The 18,290-nt window shown below is 32.5% G+C and overlaps 3 protein-coding genes across 3 annotated transcripts; 1 reads left to right on the plus strand and 2 right to left on the minus strand.

Moving 5' to 3' along the window:
• The first annotated feature begins 277 nt into the window (after nt 1-277).
• LOC133789387 (AP2-like ethylene-responsive transcription factor BBM1) lies at nt 278-4,151 on the plus strand. The gene is made up of 8 exons (XM_062227233.1): nt 278-539; nt 631-1,327; nt 1,433-1,515; nt 1,863-1,951; nt 2,320-2,393; nt 2,504-2,554; nt 2,656-2,732; nt 2,814-4,151. The coding sequence occupies exons 1-8, from the start codon at nt 278-280 to the stop codon at nt 3,761-3,763; spliced, it is 2,283 nt and encodes a 760-aa protein (XP_062083217.1). The 3' UTR covers nt 3,764-4,151.
• Nucleotides 4,152-8,778: 4,627 nt separating this feature from the next.
• LOC133790468 (phospholipase A(1) LCAT3) lies at nt 8,779-12,319 on the minus strand. Its single transcript, XM_062228121.1, has 11 exons — nt 11,773-12,319; nt 11,313-11,404; nt 10,884-11,011; nt 10,659-10,794; nt 10,444-10,495; nt 10,247-10,347; nt 9,882-10,061; nt 9,638-9,795; nt 9,513-9,567; nt 9,333-9,386; nt 8,779-9,242 (listed from the first exon to the last, which is right to left on the minus strand). Exons 1-11 carry the CDS (start codon nt 11,990-11,992, stop codon nt 9,060-9,062), a joined length of 1,359 nt encoding a protein of 452 aa, XP_062084105.1. The 5' UTR covers nt 11,993-12,319; the 3' UTR covers nt 8,779-9,059.
• A 1,808-nt stretch (nt 12,320-14,127) lies between these two features.
• Nucleotides 14,128-16,113, minus strand: LOC133790469 (large ribosomal subunit protein eL38z/eL38y-like). The gene is made up of 3 exons (XM_062228122.1): nt 15,988-16,113; nt 15,128-15,311; nt 14,128-14,298 (listed from the first exon to the last, which is right to left on the minus strand). Exons 1-3 carry the CDS (start codon nt 15,988-15,990, stop codon nt 14,276-14,278), a joined length of 210 nt encoding a protein of 69 aa, XP_062084106.1. The 5' UTR covers nt 15,991-16,113; the 3' UTR covers nt 14,128-14,275.
• Nucleotides 16,114-18,290: the final 2,177 nt, after the last annotated feature.

The following is an 18,290-nucleotide window of genomic DNA, read 5'->3' on the forward strand; positions in this document are numbered from 1 at the left end:
AAAGAGAGTAATATAAATCTTCCATTCATTTTACTTTTAAAGAGATTATTTTCAACTTCAAATTTTTGACCTTTCCTCTTCTTTTTTCTTCTTCTTCATTCTACTATATATATCTTCATGGATTCTATGTCTTCATCTCCTTTGTCAACTTCATGCATGGACTAATTTCAGTGCTCATCTAAACCCTCCTCCATTGATACTATTTACTAACTCATCATCACTTCTCTTATAAAGGTTTTCTCTTTGAACCTAAATATATAGTCATATATATATATATATGGGTTCCATGAACTGGTTAGGTTTTTCTCTTTCACCTCAAGAACCTCACCACCACCACCATGACCATCAAGATCATTCTCAGTCAACAGTCTCTCATCACCGTCTTGCTGGCTTCAACTCTGATGAAATCTCCGGTAACGATGTCTCCGGCGAGTGCTTCGATCTCACTTCTGATCACTCCACTGCTCCTTCCCTAAACCAACTCCCTCCCCCTTTTGGCATACTCGAAGCTTTCAACAGATCAAACAATCACTCTCAAGGTTTCCCTTTTCTTCATCACTATAAACATATATATATATATCCCTATATATGAGTTAAGACCCTTATTTTTATTGCCATTTTTTTTTGCAGATTGGAACAATATGAACTCGGTCTCTGAAACCAACTACAAGACCAGCTCATCGGACTTGTCTATGCTAATGGGAAGCAATAGCCAAAACCAACAACAACACGAGCAACCGAAGCTCGAAAACTTCCTCGGCCAACACTCTTTCGCCGATCACGATCATCACCACCATCAACACCACGCATACAACACCAACACTACGGCCGACTACATGTTCCAAGCCTCATGCGCGGCTTCCTTGAACATCGCATCATCCGAAGCAGCGGCCGCGGCCCCTAATAACAATGGCGGTGCAAGTGGCGGCGGCGGAGCCGGAAGCTCCATTGGGCTGTCTATGATCAAGACGTGGCTTAGGAACCAACCTGCACCGACGCCTCAGCCGACTGAGACCAAGAACGACTGTAGCGGCGGAGGAGCCGGTGCAACTGCGGCGGCGAGTACTACTAGTCATCAGACTCTTTCGCTTTCGATGAGTACTGGATCGCAGTCTAGCTCGGCTTTGCCTCTTCTTACGGCGGGAGGTACTGGGAGTGGCGGAGAGAGTTCTTCTATATCGGATAGTAGTAATAAGCAGCCAAGGACGACAGCGGCTGCGGCTACTGCAACGGGGGTTGATAGTCCGACAACCGCAATCGAGGCGGTTCCTAGAAAATCCATTGACACTTTCGGACAAAGAACATCTATATACCGTGGTGTAACTAGGTCATTTTCTCATCTATATACACACAAATATATGTTTATATATATATATGCACACATTTTTTTCTGTTGTATTATTTCTTATATTTGGTTTTGAAATTTTTACAGGCATAGATGGACAGGTAGATATGAGGCTCATCTATGGGATAATAGTTGCAGAAGAGAAGGACAAACTCGCAAGGGAAGACAAGGTAGAGTTCTGTATAAATATATACATATATATATTAATTAATGTATATATAAACTCATCACATTTTTTATTAAGAAAACCATTTATTTTATGTTTTTATATATAAACTAATTGTGCTTTTTTCTGATGTGGGTCTTATTCTCCTCGATCTATATCTGCATGATCTTCTTGGTTTGTTGGGGCTTTTGTTATCATCAATCTCCTTTGCAGTTTACTTGGGTAAGCAAAACTAGCTCTTTCTTTATGAATATATATATATATCAATATGTATCGATCTATATATATTATTGTTTATTTCATCATGTTCATGATCATGATGATCTCTCCTTATATATAATCTATCATCAGGTGGTTATGACAAAGAAGAAAAGGCAGCTAGAGCTTATGATCTAGCAGCATTGAAATATTGGGGTACCACAACCACTACCAATTTTCCTGTGAGTACTATATATATATATATATATATATGTATGAAAATGACACATTTTTTCTTAAATAAATAGCACATATGCCTTATATGTATAGACCTTTTAACTAGTTCAATTACAAAAAGTTCATGTAAATAGTTAAAATGAGGCTTATCCTATATTGTGTATAGGTGTTACTGTATTCATTATTATATGTTTAATTAGTGCTCATAAAAGTATCCCCAAAAACGGGAATGTGTCAAAAAATTTATACTGTTTGTAGTCATGGACGGTTTGTTTATGTATATTTATATATATTTATAGTGTTTGTGCATGTATGCAAATTTGGCTGATAATGACAATCACTTTTCTCATCTTTTGGCAATGAAAATGATCAGATCAGCAATTACGAAAAAGAAGTGGAAGAAATGAAGCACATGACAAGGCAGGAATATGTAGCATCTTTGCGAAGGTATATATACACATATATATATGATCATTATCACTAAAACATGTATGTTTGATACATATATATATATATATATGATTATATTAACATTATTCTTGTATATGTTGGTGTAGGAAGAGTAGTGGGTTCTCTCGTGGTGCATCCATTTATCGAGGGGTAACAAGGTATGTTATTACTATATATATATATATACATATACTTAGATATATAAGTTGAAACAAATTAAAGTGTTTGCTTATAGTGTACGTGTCTGTAAATTAAACAGACACCACCAGCACGGGAGATGGCAAGCAAGAATTGGACGAGTTGCTGGAAACAAAGACCTCTACTTAGGCACATTCAGTAAGTATATATACATGTATAATTGTAGCCAAAGTGTTTGTGAAAAAACCAAGCTAACTAGCTCAATACTCTCTACTTTAGGTACCCAAGAGGAAGCAGCAGAAGCATACGACATCGCAGCAATTAAGTTTCGAGGACTAAACGCAGTAACCAACTTCGACATGAGCAGATACGACGTCAAATCCATATTGGAGAGCAGCACACTGCCGATTGGAGGAGCTGCCAAGAGACTAAAAGACGCCGAACAAGCCGAGATAATGACAGTCGAAGGCCACAGAACCGATAATGTCGAAGACAACATGACCTCTCCACTCACGGACGCAATCACCAACTACAACGCCGCAGCCGTGGCTGCTGCCGCGGCCCACCACGGTGGCTGGCCCGCCTTGGCGGCATTCCAACAGACTCACCATCAGCCTTTCACTATGCACAACTACCCCTACGGAGGTGGACAGAGGCTTTGGTGCAAGCAAGAACAAGATTCTGATAACAGTGCTTTTCATCATGACCAGCTTCAGCTGAGCAACACCCACAATTTCTTTCAGCCCAACTCCTCATCCGTTTTGCATAATCTAATGGGGATGGACTCTTCTTCCATGGAGCACAGCTCAGGGTCGAACTCTGTTATGTACAGCAGTAATGGTGGTGATCATCATGGTAACGGGTACGGGAACGGTGGATATGTCGTTCCTATGGCTACTGTGATAACAAACGACGTCGTTGGGAACCACCAAAGTAATAGTACTAATAACAACAGTAATGGTTTTGGCGAGCATGAAAATGTGTTCGGTTCTAGTACAAGTAACGACCCTTATAGCCATGCCAGGAGCTTGTACTACATGTCACAGCAGTCACCGGTGACCGTCGGCGTTGTTAAGGCTAATAGTACGGCCTATGACCAGGGCTCGGCTTGCAGCAATAATTGGGTTCCGACCGCTGTTCCAACTCTTGGCCCAAGGTCATCGAATATCAACATGGCTGCAGCTGTGTGCCATGGGACTCCAACCTTCACTGTGTGGAACGACACTTAATTCATTGTCGTTTGATGAAGAAGAAAAAGAAGAGAAATAGTAGGGAAATTAATGGGTTTATCTTTTTATTGTTAGGAATTAAAAACAAAAAACAAAAAAAAAAAGGGTAGGATGTATACGACAACTGGGTTCCTAATTTTGATTTTCAGTTTTTTTTTTTTTTAATGTGTTAATTATTTTACTAATTATCACCTAGGATATTAATATAGGTTTATTTTTTTTGGTTCTCTTTCTAACTTAGTGCAATATAGGCTATTGCATGCAAAAAGGGGTCTCTATAGTTCATTTGAAGTTCAGCAATAGCATATGAGAATTATTATGTGTTTTCTCACTTGCTATGAATTTTGGGAACTTCATATTTGAATGTTGTTGTACCCTCTCGGATGTTTTTTTTTTTAATTATTAATTACACCAAGCTATTTGTAACTTTTTCTCATCAGCAATAACATAATGCCATATATATATAATTTATTATTTCTGATTATTATTATGTTTAATTATATTCTGTCATACTTTGCTTAAATAAGGTTACCATTGTGATTAGTGTACTCTAGCTCTATCATATCATCAATCATCCTAATAATACCATGTGGTGCAAATTTTGATTAATTCAATTTTCCACACTTATAATTTTCTACTTAAAAATAATAGCATATATGATGGTTAGTCAAAGATTTAAAAATAAATAACATGATATTTATTGAGAAAGGAACAAGGATATATTTTTATTCCAAACCTTTAGGGGCCGTTTGGTATGCAGGAATCTGGACACGGGAATGAGAATCTGAACACTTTCCCATGTTTGGTACTGGGTTTGAGTTTATCTAACTTGGGAATCTGTACTCTAGGGGTTTTAACTTTTCCTGATTCTAGGTTCAAGTGAAACCCATCTGACAAGTGGTTTTCAGATACCCAAGAATGTGAAACACTTCAAAATTATTATTATTATTATTATTTTAAATCTTAAACCAATAATTTTTTAGTTAATGACTTGTTTTATTTTTGAAGCTTATAATATAAAAACAAATATACATATATCAAACTATAAAATGATAAATAATATTTGTTTATTTAAAAAAATTGATTTGTAAAGCATTTATATTATTACTTTCGTTTAAAATAACAAATGAAATATTATTAAAAATAAAATAATAGTATTTTTGTAATTTTAAAAATTATACTTGATTCTAGTATTCAATAGATGTATTTTTTTAATTTTGTTAAAAAATATTTTATGAGTAAAATTGTTTATAAATTGTTTTGATGAAATATATTATTATATTAATTTTATGAAAATATGAAAACTTAACAGATTCCTATGCACATCCAAACACAGAAAGTAATATTCCTAGGAATCACAGATAAGATTACAGTGCACAACCAAACACAATGAGGTAAGTTTCCAGACTATCAGATTACCCTCTTCAACTTTCCCAATAATATGAAAACTGTGAACTCCTCATACCAAACGACTCCTTATAGGAAAGTACTTAACTTTTTCCCATTCATTGCTTGTAATTTACAATAATTAATATATATAGGGTATATTATGTGAATACAGACTTGTTACATTATATTTTTAATAATGTTCATCTAATACTATAATTTAAAATTATACCTATTTAGTATCATAAACTCAAATTTAAACAGTAAAATTTTATCAATATGACAAGACTGTCATCAATTATATGTAATTAAGTAATTAAATTTGAATTTAAAATTCATATAATTGAAAATAGCTTGGTCATATTGATCTAATTTTATTAATCAAATTTAAGTACAGATAATTAAATATGTACGATTTTAAATTACAGAATATCATATGAATATTATTGAAAAGATAAGATAGCAAGTATGTATTTCGATAAAAAATACTAACCAAATATTTATATATATGGCTCTCTAACCAACGAAAAGGGAGAAAAACTATATATATAATAAACGACGACCATAATAATTTTTGTTGGCCTTATAATAATTTTGTCTCTTAATAAAAGGTTGTGACGACTAATAAGAAATTCGTTTCTTTTTGAAAGTTTTTACGCGAGGAGTATACAAAGAACCAAAAGCAGAAAAGCTATACATATTTATATATGAATATATAACATGTACAAGATCAATAACAAAACAATATCAAGTGTATATATATACATACATACATATTATATATATATATAAAGAGTATATGAACAAAATCGAGGCCAGATTATATTTTTGGAGGTGGAATAGGACAGAGAGTTTATGTATATTCAAAGGTGAAAAAACCCTATGGGAACTGGGATTGCATTGGAGAAATCAGCGGAGCACCCGTGCCTTCTTGGAAAGAATACCTCTCTATTAATACATTATATCACCACCACACTACTACGTTAATCTCTCTCTCTCTCTCTATATATATATATATATGTATGTATATATTAGAAATTTGCAGAGAAGGGTCTCTCATTGTTTGGTTTTGCACCCTTATCCATGCAAAACCCCGGTTCAATCAAAGAAGAGATTTCCAAGAAAAGTAAACAACTTTATTAAAGCTAAATAAAAGGGTCCAAACCCATGCCACTTTTTACATCCCATGCCTTGTCTCTATACGTTCTTTTTTTTTTTTTTCCTATTCATTTGTCTTGTATTAAGGGACTTTTTATTGTACAAAACACACACGTGTATAAAATTATTGAAACAAAGCTATAGAGACTAGTAGTAGTATTGATGATGATGATGATGATGATGATGATGATCAATCAATGGAAAGATCTATTTATATTCTTGCTTTGAATTACTTAATTATATATAATATATATGCATATGAATAATGTCTCCTCTCGATGACATTTAATTTGGTAATAATAATAATAATAATACTAAATGACAAATGAGGATAACCAAACAAAACAATACAAATTTTTTGAACTTGTATTAATTATTGTCGTTACATAAAGACACAAAATATTATTATTATTATTATAAAGTTGGATATATTGAAAAAAAAATGAAGTTGTTCTCGTAGGTTTTTATATATAAAATGATTATATATATGAACTCAATTCTTCCTACTATTGTAGACAATAGACATGGCACAAAAACCCAACGTTCAAACTCAGATATGTATACATATTATATTAATTGTAAAAGAGAGAAAGAGAGAGAGAGAGATATGGGATTTGAGCTTAATATTATTATTAATATAAATTTTTGAATAATAATAAATTAATGTTATATAAAAATCCAAGGCTCATGCGTGTCTGTGTGACTGTCTCTCTTGGTGCAATTATCTCAAATAGAATCCTCTCATCTCATAAGCTCATAGGCCCTAGGAATGCTCATTCTCTCGTCTCTTTTTTCTTGGGGTTTTCATTTCATTTCATATTTCTATCTTAAATAATGTTGATTATTATTATTATTATTATTACAACCCCGAAACCCTATAAGGTTAGGAAACTATATATGTTTGGGATTCAAAACTTTTTGACTTTGACCAACCCCACCTCCACCTCCACCTCCTCTTAAGCTATCTCTATGAATATTATAAAATAATAATGGTAATGGTAATTAATAATAATATACATTTCCTTGAACTTGCAAGAAAATATCTTGGATCTAAAGTGCATATAATTACTATAGTCTATATAGTATAGTGTCCCATGGCCTAAGTTGATCTTCTTCTTCGCCATGTGTATATGTGCCAACTCTCTCTTTGGTGGCATGCATGAACTTATTGTTTGAATACTTATAAAACTTATATATTTATATATATATATGCCTTTTTTGCGTGTGCCTTAAGTTGATCTTCTCCACTCTTAATATATATACCACTTGTATATATATATATATATATATTGTACATATATAGTTAGGTAGGTGGGTATGAAATCCTTTTGTCTAGCTACTTAATTGCATGTGTTGATGGGTTGAATTTGAATATATATACGTATATATATAGCTAGCTTGTTATTACTTTATCTTACCATCTATATATAATTCTATAGCTATACAAAGTACATATACATATATACATGTCAAGCAAGGAATTTGACCCTGCTTTCTTAAATATCAAATCAAAGAAAACTTGGGATTGTGTGGGGACTGTGATTTTACTTTTTTGGAAGCTTGCCTATTAAGAAAATAAACATAGTACTACCAAAAAAAAAAGTTCACGTGACTAAAAATTGAGAATTTATAATAACAAAAAAATATTGTCATAATTAATAATTATATACTATCTCTAAAACAGATACAAAATTATAATTTATTGTGACTAAATGTTATAACAAACTTTATAATTATTTATAAAATTAGTCTTTAGTGATAACTTTTTATTCCCAACATATATTTTGTGTGATTAAATCATTTTTAGTAACAACAAAAATTTACTTGTGACCAAAAAGTCATACTTAATTACAAGTTGTCACTAATGTAATTTTAGTCATAACCTATTATTTTTAATGATACAATTTGTTATGACTAAAAATACATTTAGTGACAACAAAAATTATAATTTTTGTAACAACAAATTTTTTGTTTTTAGTCACAAAATTGATTGTGACATCTAAAACTAAAAAAATTTGTAGTGAAGGTGAGACTAAAACTACTATATTAGTGACAAAACCAAATATTATTTTATTTTTTAGTCACAATATATAATTTGTTAGTTGTGACAAAAAAAATCACTAAATATGGTGATTTTTGTATTGAGTGTTTTGTCTTAAAAATTATATATATTTATATAAGTGGGTAGGTATAGATATGGGAAAAGTGTTTGAAAGATTGGTAAGACTTTCCGAGCTATAATATTGTGAATATGGGCACTAATTAATATAGCTAGGCAGGCAAGTGCAATCATGAATTAGGTGCAGATATATATTGATCAAGTGCTTTGTTATATATATATATATATATATGTATGTATGTATGTATGTATATGCTCCCCTTGAGAGAATCATGATTCCTTGGAACTATAACAAAGATATTGGCCTACTCCCTTCACTTGGGGCCATCATGGTTCGATAAAACAGTGGACCAACTGACAAATTCTGCTTTATTAATTCCAAATTAAAACATAAAAGAATTCTGAATAATGCAATCTAGTTGATCTCATCCAATAATTGAAAATAGACACACATGCAGTGCTTCATCAATTATGACTACCATTTTCCTTACCACTTAAGACCCTTTTGGCGCTATTGATGATTTCTTTTTCTTTTCTTGGAAAACTTATATTCTAACATTGTTGGAATAACTTCATTCAATGTTAACATATAAAAAACAATGAATGTCCTTAATTAGCATATGGGGCTCTCTTTTACATTTGAAAATTCATACTTGAAGAAGCATCTGCAACTCTAGATGTTTTAGAATTCTGGCTGACCACCTTCTGGTCTAGTTCCAGCCATTTTTGGATGAGTTTGAAAACAGACTCCTCCTGCAATATTTGCCGATGCGAGGCAGGAATCGCCACCCTTTCAACTGCTTCGAATCCATCGGCCTGTAAAATGAGAAGACATTGAGAAAATTTGATAAGAATAATCAAAACCTCTAACACAAGATCATATAGATAAGCTCTGGTGAAGTGTACCATTGCTGATTCAGCAGGAACGGTTCCGTCTCCATTGACAAAGGAATACTCTGGCTACAACAGAGAAATAATGACACAAATTGAATTGGATATAACAACAATAGTCATGCTAATATTTCATAGGGGTTTGTATGAGAATTGGAAGAAAAATAATTAGTAATTGATAATTTCATAACTCACCAGAGTGTGGCATATTTCGGACAGGTCCTCTATTGGAGATGTCTTTGAACCGTAGCTGCATTTGTAGTATATTACATGTGAAACTGAAAATTGAGAAACCTTAGTGAAATAGCTTTTGTACTTACCAAACATCATAAGGTGTTTCAAATGATGTCCCATAGATGCTGTAGAAGCTGACCCCATCCGGTAGTTTAGCATTGTTGAGAACTTGCCGAGTTCTAGAGGCCCATTTGAGAATAGCATAGTTGAAAGGAAGAGCTATTTTTTTTCCATCAAAGTCTAGCTGCATGCAAAAAAAAAAGTATGTTATGAGCTTCAACTTTTGGTAAATTCAGATATTGAAACTCAGCCAAATATTGAAGTGATTACCTCATTCTTCCTCAAAGCTTCTTCAAACAAATTTATACTCGCAAGAGGGCCATAGGATTCCAATTCAACCGAAGTTTCACCGCCCTTTGATTGCTTTCTCCAAACTCGAATTAGTGGTTGCTTTTTCCAATTAAAATCTGGATTTGCCAACATCTCATAGATTGATGGACACTCAATCAACTGAACAAAGAAACAGATATATATATCAGCAAAAATCATAGTACATCAATCTCATAGGTGAGCCAAGTCATTTTCGAGGTAAAGATCCTATGATATTTCAAATTATTACATGGAAAGTGATGTTTTTATAATTTGGCTGAGTCAAGCATGGTTCATAGACCAAGAAAGCTAACTAATGTATTTACCAGCTGGTGCATTGTCCACCTTGATACAAAAAAGAAGCTTTCAAGGCCCTCAACAAACTGTAATCCAGTTAAAAGAGAGTCATTGATGCATCCCGGTGCGCCTGTTTAACATGTTTCTGCTTAAATAATTTGAAGATACTGAAATTCACAAGTTTGCTGATACTAATATACTATAACAATTTGGAAAAGGAAACTACCTTGGAAAGGGCATGCAATACAAATCCACTTGTTCACATACTTTGCAAATACCTGCCAATGAATCAATTAAAACCCTTGTTAAGAATCTTCAAACATGAAGTACTCACACTTAGCAATACATACAAAGTTATATGTTTTAACAACTTTTTCTTTGTGGGTTTTGGGTAAGAATTGAAGAACAAACATGAACTGCTTATAGAGAAAATGTGCGCACATCGTTATGGAGGGACAAAAAGCACGAGACAAGCAATCCGCCCATCGAGTGTGAAATTATGTTAACTTTTCTGCCCCCTGAAGCCTTGTAAGCAGTTTCCAACTTCACCTTAAGGCCTTCCATCAACTTATCAATTCTTCCAACATATAAACATGGCACATAGGATTAGCGAAATGGCAGACTCGAACAAGCACCAGAAGAAGGAATTTCTATGAAATGAATTACCGATTGCTTTGTCTGAAATCATAACCATATCCAAACAACGTTGTTCCCTTCTTATACCCAAATTTTATAAGCATTTCTATCATAGCATGGAAATAGTAGACATCTGTGACATGTAAGCATTTTATAACCTGGAAAAGGAAAAGAACTAGTTTCATACAACCTAAAAGCTAAGGTAAACAGATGTTTTAGCAACAAACATTCGAAGAACCAAATAAAGATAAACATAATGCAACTAAGAGTAACCAAGAGGAATGGTTTGGCTCAGATGGAACAACAGTTCAGGACTTCACAACATCAATAAGCATTATCAGATATATTAAGTCCTTATTTTCTGAAAGGAAATGTGAGAATATTGGAAATGGTCAAATTATAGGCCACATTAGCCACTTAAAAAAGTGAGAATTTTGGGGAAGAAAAATAAATCAATACCGGAGATGGATCTAAAATGTCAATTGCATATAGGCCATAGTCATCATCAGGTACCAACAGTTGAGTATCTTTATCTAATGATTCAGTATAACCTGAAAAAACACCCAAAAATAAACATATAAAAGACTTCAACGAGCCCATTTTGACATACCCAACTGATTATAGAACCAAGTTTTGAAGTTTACTACTTCAAAAGAAACATCCCTAAGCAAATAAAGATAAAATATTGTACCTTTGAGCAATTCTAAAGCTAGAAAAGAATACAGCAAAACTAGTTACTAAGGCAGTAAAATTACATAAAATTACAAAATTCTCTCTTTTTCCTTTCTTTCTCAGCAACCAAACGGTCCAAACCCCGTCCCAAAGGAAAAACATATAAATAAATTGAAATTAAACAAAACCCAGAACAAAGCAAAGGAAAACAACAAAACATGAATGTGTGTAAAGAGAAAGAGAGCACCTGTTTGAGGATTATAGATAGACCAAATTTTCTTCTTGAACTCCAAGTCCGCCAAGAGGATCCGGACCCAAACCCGGGTCTCAATTCCGAGTTTCTTCCCCTTGGAGTTGAGAATGGAGCCTCCAATGCCGGAGATGAGGATAACTGGGTCGAGTTGAGGTGGGTCGCTATCGGAGCTCCGGTTACCGAAACATGGGAAAAATGAAAAACAGTCCATCATAGTCTAGACTCCAAAACCAAAGAATATGATATGCAAACTGACCCAAATGAGAGATAATCAAGAAAAGTGACGAAGCTTGTGAATTAGTGCAGTAGGTTGAAAATGGAGTGATTATGCAACAGAATTAACGAACTAAGATGAGTACTTCTTCTAAACTCTTAAACACACCCAGTTAAGCTAAACTGGTCACAAACAACCTCAACTATCGAATGAATCCCTCGGCCTAGTGAAAACTGAATTCTGTCTTCTCTATGATGTAGAAGAGAAGAAAAGAGAAGAGGAAAACAGTGTGTTTCTTGACTTTTTTTTTGTCAGTTTTTTTTTTTTTAATTTTTCTCTCAATTTTTAATGACTAAATAAATGAGTTTGGAGAAAAGCTCTTCCGTACAAGATTTCATTATTTTTTTCAACACTATTTATATTGTCACATTAGCTTTAATAATTGATTATAAAATACATAAAATACTTTTTTTAACAAAATATTTCTAAAGAGTAATAACTATAATTTAACTCGTAATAATTAGCATCAAAATAGGTATATTCTACTCATTCTAAGTTTGTTTAACGGTTATTGTACTATTGTATACGTATTATACTTGTTAGAAAAAAAATCATACAATTCAGAAAGTGATATATGATAGAACACTATTTATCAATTTTAATTGTTTACTGGCCCACTTATGGTACTATATTATGAAGAATGGCAGGTGAGTTAGTTGAAACATAGTTGGGAAGAAAAAGAAATAAGGTAAGAAAAGAGGGACCAATATGTAAAAGTTGATAGGAATGGCAGTTGGTCATTACTTTACTTCACTAGTCAAAAGGACACCTGTCTAGAGTTGAATATATTCAAACTTCTCTACGGCCAGAACCATCTACAACTACCACATATTTCATACTCATGAACTACTAGTCTACTAGATACTACTTGGGTGACACGTGTCATGATCCTAGTAGATACACTACCATTGCTTAATGGATTAAATGTGGAGGAAGGGAAATGAAAACAATTAAGATAATAAGTCCAAATTGTGGGTGGTATAATAATGGTATCTTTGAATATTCTTAGTACTAGAACGTTAAGGAACCAAAATCCATCATAGTTTCTTGTTTAAGATTATTCACTCCAGTTCCCATTGATGATAATGAAATAGCATTTTGTCAATATGTAATTAGAAAATGGATAAGACTACAACTAGGGTTGTCAATCAATTTTTTCTACAGGTTTCGATACCAGCTTCTAATGGAGTGGGAACGAAAATGTGTATTTAATGTATTCATACATAGACTAAAAATTGAAGAGGCTTTATTTAATTTTATCTTTAGAAAAGCCTTGTATGTGATATTTATATTGTGCGTATATTTTATCCGTGTATAAAATTTGATTAATTTCAAAATATATATATTATTATAAAGTGAGGATAACAAGTAAATTTGAAACGAGAATAAAAGTAAATTTGAAAGTCAGGAATAAAGAAGTTCATTGGTTCACATTTAATGTTTTTAGGCCAATCTGATCTAATGATCATTTGAATATTGAATTTTTACAAACAATCATTTGGATATTGAATTTTTACAAATGATCCAATCTAATTAACTTGTTTCCCTTGATAAAATCAGATCAAAATATTCATTTAATCAAATCGATTCTATCCATTTGATTAGATCGTTTCTATCCATTGGATATATCATCTTGTTATGTATAAGAAGAGATTGAAACCATCCAATATTTTGGAACCTTTATTTAGTTGAATTTGTTCAAAATAATTCATAATATAATAAATAAAATCACTAATTTGTTCAAAGAAATATATATAATTAGATAAAACACTAAATGCTTGTTGAAATTTATACTCTTGTTGTTATTACCTAATTGAGTATTGTTTTTAAACAAGTCCAACGTCAGCATTTTATAAGTGGCCCCTAGAACCCATTTTATAATTTTAATATTTAAAGAAAATAATTATCCGATTTTAATTTCAATAACACGTCATATGTCCCCTAGAACCCAAGTTGCTCAAGGGTTCAAAGCCCATAACATAGGCAAGGGCCCTCTATCAAGGCCTGCTCACAAACCAATTGACCTGATCTGCAATAGAAGAAAAACAATTGAAAATGTTGTTTGGGTCTAAACATGATCACCAAAATCAATATATTTCCACAACATCCCAATAAAAATCTTTTGAACATTTAAGGGCTACAATTTTCAAAACTTCCAAATAAAACAAATCATATAATTAAGTAAAACTCTAACAAACAGCCATGGCACTGCCTCCTAACTCTTCACAGGTCCTGAACACTCAAACCTACAACAAGAAAACAATGAAAAAACTGTCAAAATGAACACAAAGAAACATAAATTGGGAATGGAAACAAATACTACTTGCATTCTCTAAATGGATGATGAATATACAAATATATATATATATATTTATATATCCAAATCTTGGCAAGAATAACATATACATACAAATATGTAACTATATGTAGGTAAGAATCATCAAATCATGGAAAAAAATCAAATCTTTCATGATATCTGTTTAAATAAAGGTAGTAACTAATACAATTATAAAGACTTTAACACGTCAAGCAGAGATATATTTATGTGTGTGTATACATATATATCTATATATATAATAATAATAACAAATACATGTAAAACTCATGAAGAGATGTACATCTTTTACACCAGTTGAAATGGAGTGAAATCTAAGCTCTTGATCCACATTAGTTTCCTTTTGCATGTTAAACAAAATCCGTTGAGTTTGAAGTATCAGAAAAAACCCACTCACAACTTCTCATAAACAATGCAGATTTCATATGAGAATCTTAATAATAATTTATCTTTTTTTGGGTAAAATAGGTTAAAGATGGAGTATAGAATTTTCTTGTTGATGATGGTTCTCATTCTGGCAAACAAAGGCAATTATATACATATCAATTTCCCCAATATGAAGAAAATTAAGAGTAAATTAATTATAGGAGATAAAAAGAACTGAAGAATTTGTATGGCTAAGATGGTGCGTCAGAAGTCACAGTGAACACAAACATGTTTGGAATTCTCTCTTTCAAAAATCTAAATCTGATCATTGAAACAATCAAAACAGTTTTCCAAAAATAACAAAATTACAATACCTGGGGGAAGGGATTGCTTCAACTTGTTAGCCTTCTCAGCATCAAAGACACAAAGTGTGTAGAGGTACTTTGAGCATCTGACCTTGAACTTGACCGCATCTTTGCTCCTCTTGATCTTCACTGAACGAGCATCCTTCCTTCTTGCAGTAAGAAGGAAATCCTTAATCTCATGGATTTGCTTAGGCTGTTCCAATCCAAATAAACTAAAATTAATGACTTCTTTGCTTGCACTCACACCACAGTTTATTTCAAAGGCTATAATATAATTGGTTTCAACATCAAAATCCATACGCATTGGTTTTTCTTTTCTTATTAGATTCAAAATACATCTGTTTGTCTCATAACAATCAATAGGGGACTAATTATATCGCTTAAAACTGCTTAAAGAAAGATATAGGTAATGGTTCATATGAAGACCAACACCTCCTTGCTCAGGAAAATTGCTTAAAACCCTTTATCTCATAATCAAACAACTCTGAGAAAAACAAACATAAGGAACTACCCCAATAATATAGCAATGGCAGGGTATACTAATACAAACATCACAAAATACACTGAAAAAAACAAAAAATAGAAAGACTTATTCAATCAATAAATAAAAATTCACATATTGGTGTTTAGGTAAAAGCCATAATCACAAGAACCAAAAACATAAACGTTCATCTCCGCATTGTTAAGGTAAGGAAAGATTCGATCAAAAACGTTTAAGTTGGATAATATGTGATGAAAATCATGTTAAATCACAAATGGACTAAATGTTTATTCCATTCTACAATTGCGATAATCCACATATACTAACAGCAGAAGAAACTAAACCCTAAGCTGGAAATGAAGTTACAAAGAAGATTAGAGGAACTTACCATAGTTGAGATCGCGGAAGTTCCTGAGACGGGCGGACTTGAGGAAGTGTATGGCCGCGCTCCACAGCCATACACATATAAATGAAACTCAAATTAGGTTTCTTTCTAGCGGGCTGCTAAACTTTGGTTAATTAATGGGCCTAGGCCCAACTCTTATAGCATTCACTTAATTAATGGGCTTCATGGATTTAAAAAATAGATTTCGTCTTGAATACACTTTTTTCTTTTTTTTTCGCTTACAGTTTTTTTTTCAAAAATTCACACTGAACTTTTTAAAAATATCATTTTTTAAATTTCATAATTACAAAAATATAGGGCATGTTTGAGATTGTTTTCTGTTTTTTATTTTCAAAGTTGCATTCTCATAAATTAAAATTGTTTTTGTAGTTTTCAAAAAACAAGAAATGTTTGGTTAATGTTTTCTAAAAACAATTTTTTAAATTTATTTTTTTAAAATCTTAAATAAAATATTAACAAATATATTTACAAAGAGAAAAATATTTTAAAAGTTTGTAATAAATAATGAGATAAAATAATTTGAAAAAAAAAATATGAAAATAAGAAATGAGAAAGTAAGGAGAGAAAAATTGAAGAAATAAAAATTGAGAAGAGATAAATTGATCCAAGAAAAAATGAGAGAGAATGTGATGAGAAAGAAAGTGAAAAGAGAGAAGTGAGTAGAGAGAAAGTGAAGAGAGAGAAGTGAGTAGAGAGAAAGTGATGAGAGAGGAAATGACGATAGAGAAAAAATGACGAGAGAGAAAATGATGATATATTAAGTGATGAGAGAGAAAGTGATGTGAGAGAAACTGAAGAGAGATAAACTAATGAGAGAGAAAATTATGTAACAATAAATGATGTTAGATAATAATAAATAAATAAATGATGTGAGAAAAAAAATATATAGATAATTTTTTTTTTAGAACAACAGAAAACAACTTTTTGTTGTTCTCAAAATTTTCTGTTTTTTGTAACTTTGTTTTTAAAAATTGTATTCTGAAAATAACGTCAAACACCCCAACTTGTTTTCAAAAAACAGTTTTTAGCTTTTAAAAACAAAAAACAGTTTTTTAGTTAAGGTGCCAAATACTAGGGGTGCACATTTAACCCGCAAAACCCGCCCGACCCGAACCCGGAGAATCCGTTTTTTTTTTAAAACCGACAAAATCGGGTTTAACCCGACCCGAACCCGAAAAAATCGGGTCGGATTCGGGTTTGCAATATATGTACTGTCGGGTTCGGGTGTAACCCGAAACCCGACTGAATTTTAAAAAAAAAATAATAATAATAAAAATAAATATTAAATATAATCAAAATTTGAACTGAAAGAAAGAAGAATTGAATTTAACCCTAAAAACTTTACCTGACCCCCTTTTTTTTTCGTTCAAGCGGCAGCCCAGCCCCCCAGACCAGAGCCTCCCTCGTCGTCCTCTCCTCTCCTCCTTTGGTTCAAGCTTCAGCAGAGAAGCCGAGTGCATGCCAGCCAGCCACTGCCTTGCCTGCCGCCGACCCACCCAACCCTTCGAGACGAGCCCGGAGCCTCCCTCGCCTCGCCTCCCTCAGCTCTCACGCGGCGGCACCACCGGCCACCACCAGCGGCGCAACACGCCTCGCCTCGATCCGGTAAGCACAGTACATATATTTACATTTATTTAGTATATATATATGTATATATAATATATATATATGTTATAGGCTTAGGCAGTTTCGGTTATTTGTTTTAATCTATTAATCTAATGTAATCTATTAATTTATTTGTTTTAATGGGCTGAATTTATTTGATGTCAATTAGTATTTTGCTCTATTTAATTATTAATCAGGCAATTAATTTAATCTGTTTGAATAGTTTTTTCTATTAAATTATTATATATATATAATATACATCATCTGTTAAGTTGTTTTGACTAATGCCTGATGAAAATGTTTTGTATTGATTTATGCCTTGATTTCATTTAAGCCTCCATCTCTCTCTGCTCCCACTCCCACATCATCAAAACACAGTCTTTACTCTTTAATGCTGCTGTTGTTGTTGCTGTTTTTTGTATTATCATTATTATTATTATCATTATGCTGTCTATATTTGCTGTTGGTGGTGGTTGAAGTGATGGTATTTCAATTTCAACCTTGAAGATGTGATTGGTTTTTAATGAATTTTTAATTTTTCTGAAATTTATAACTATAATCTTTGAGGGCTTATAGGATGTTTACTTAATGTCCGGAGGTTTACAACATTAGGTCTCTGTGCTTTACATGTTTTTGGCTCTGTGATGGAAAAACTCATTGTTGGGATGGGAAGCAGTTTC

The sequence above is a fragment of the Humulus lupulus genome, chromosome 7, assembly GCF_963169125.1.
Source record: "Humulus lupulus chromosome 7, drHumLupu1.1, whole genome shotgun sequence".
Taxonomy (NCBI): Eukaryota; Viridiplantae; Streptophyta; class Magnoliopsida; order Rosales; family Cannabaceae; genus Humulus; species Humulus lupulus.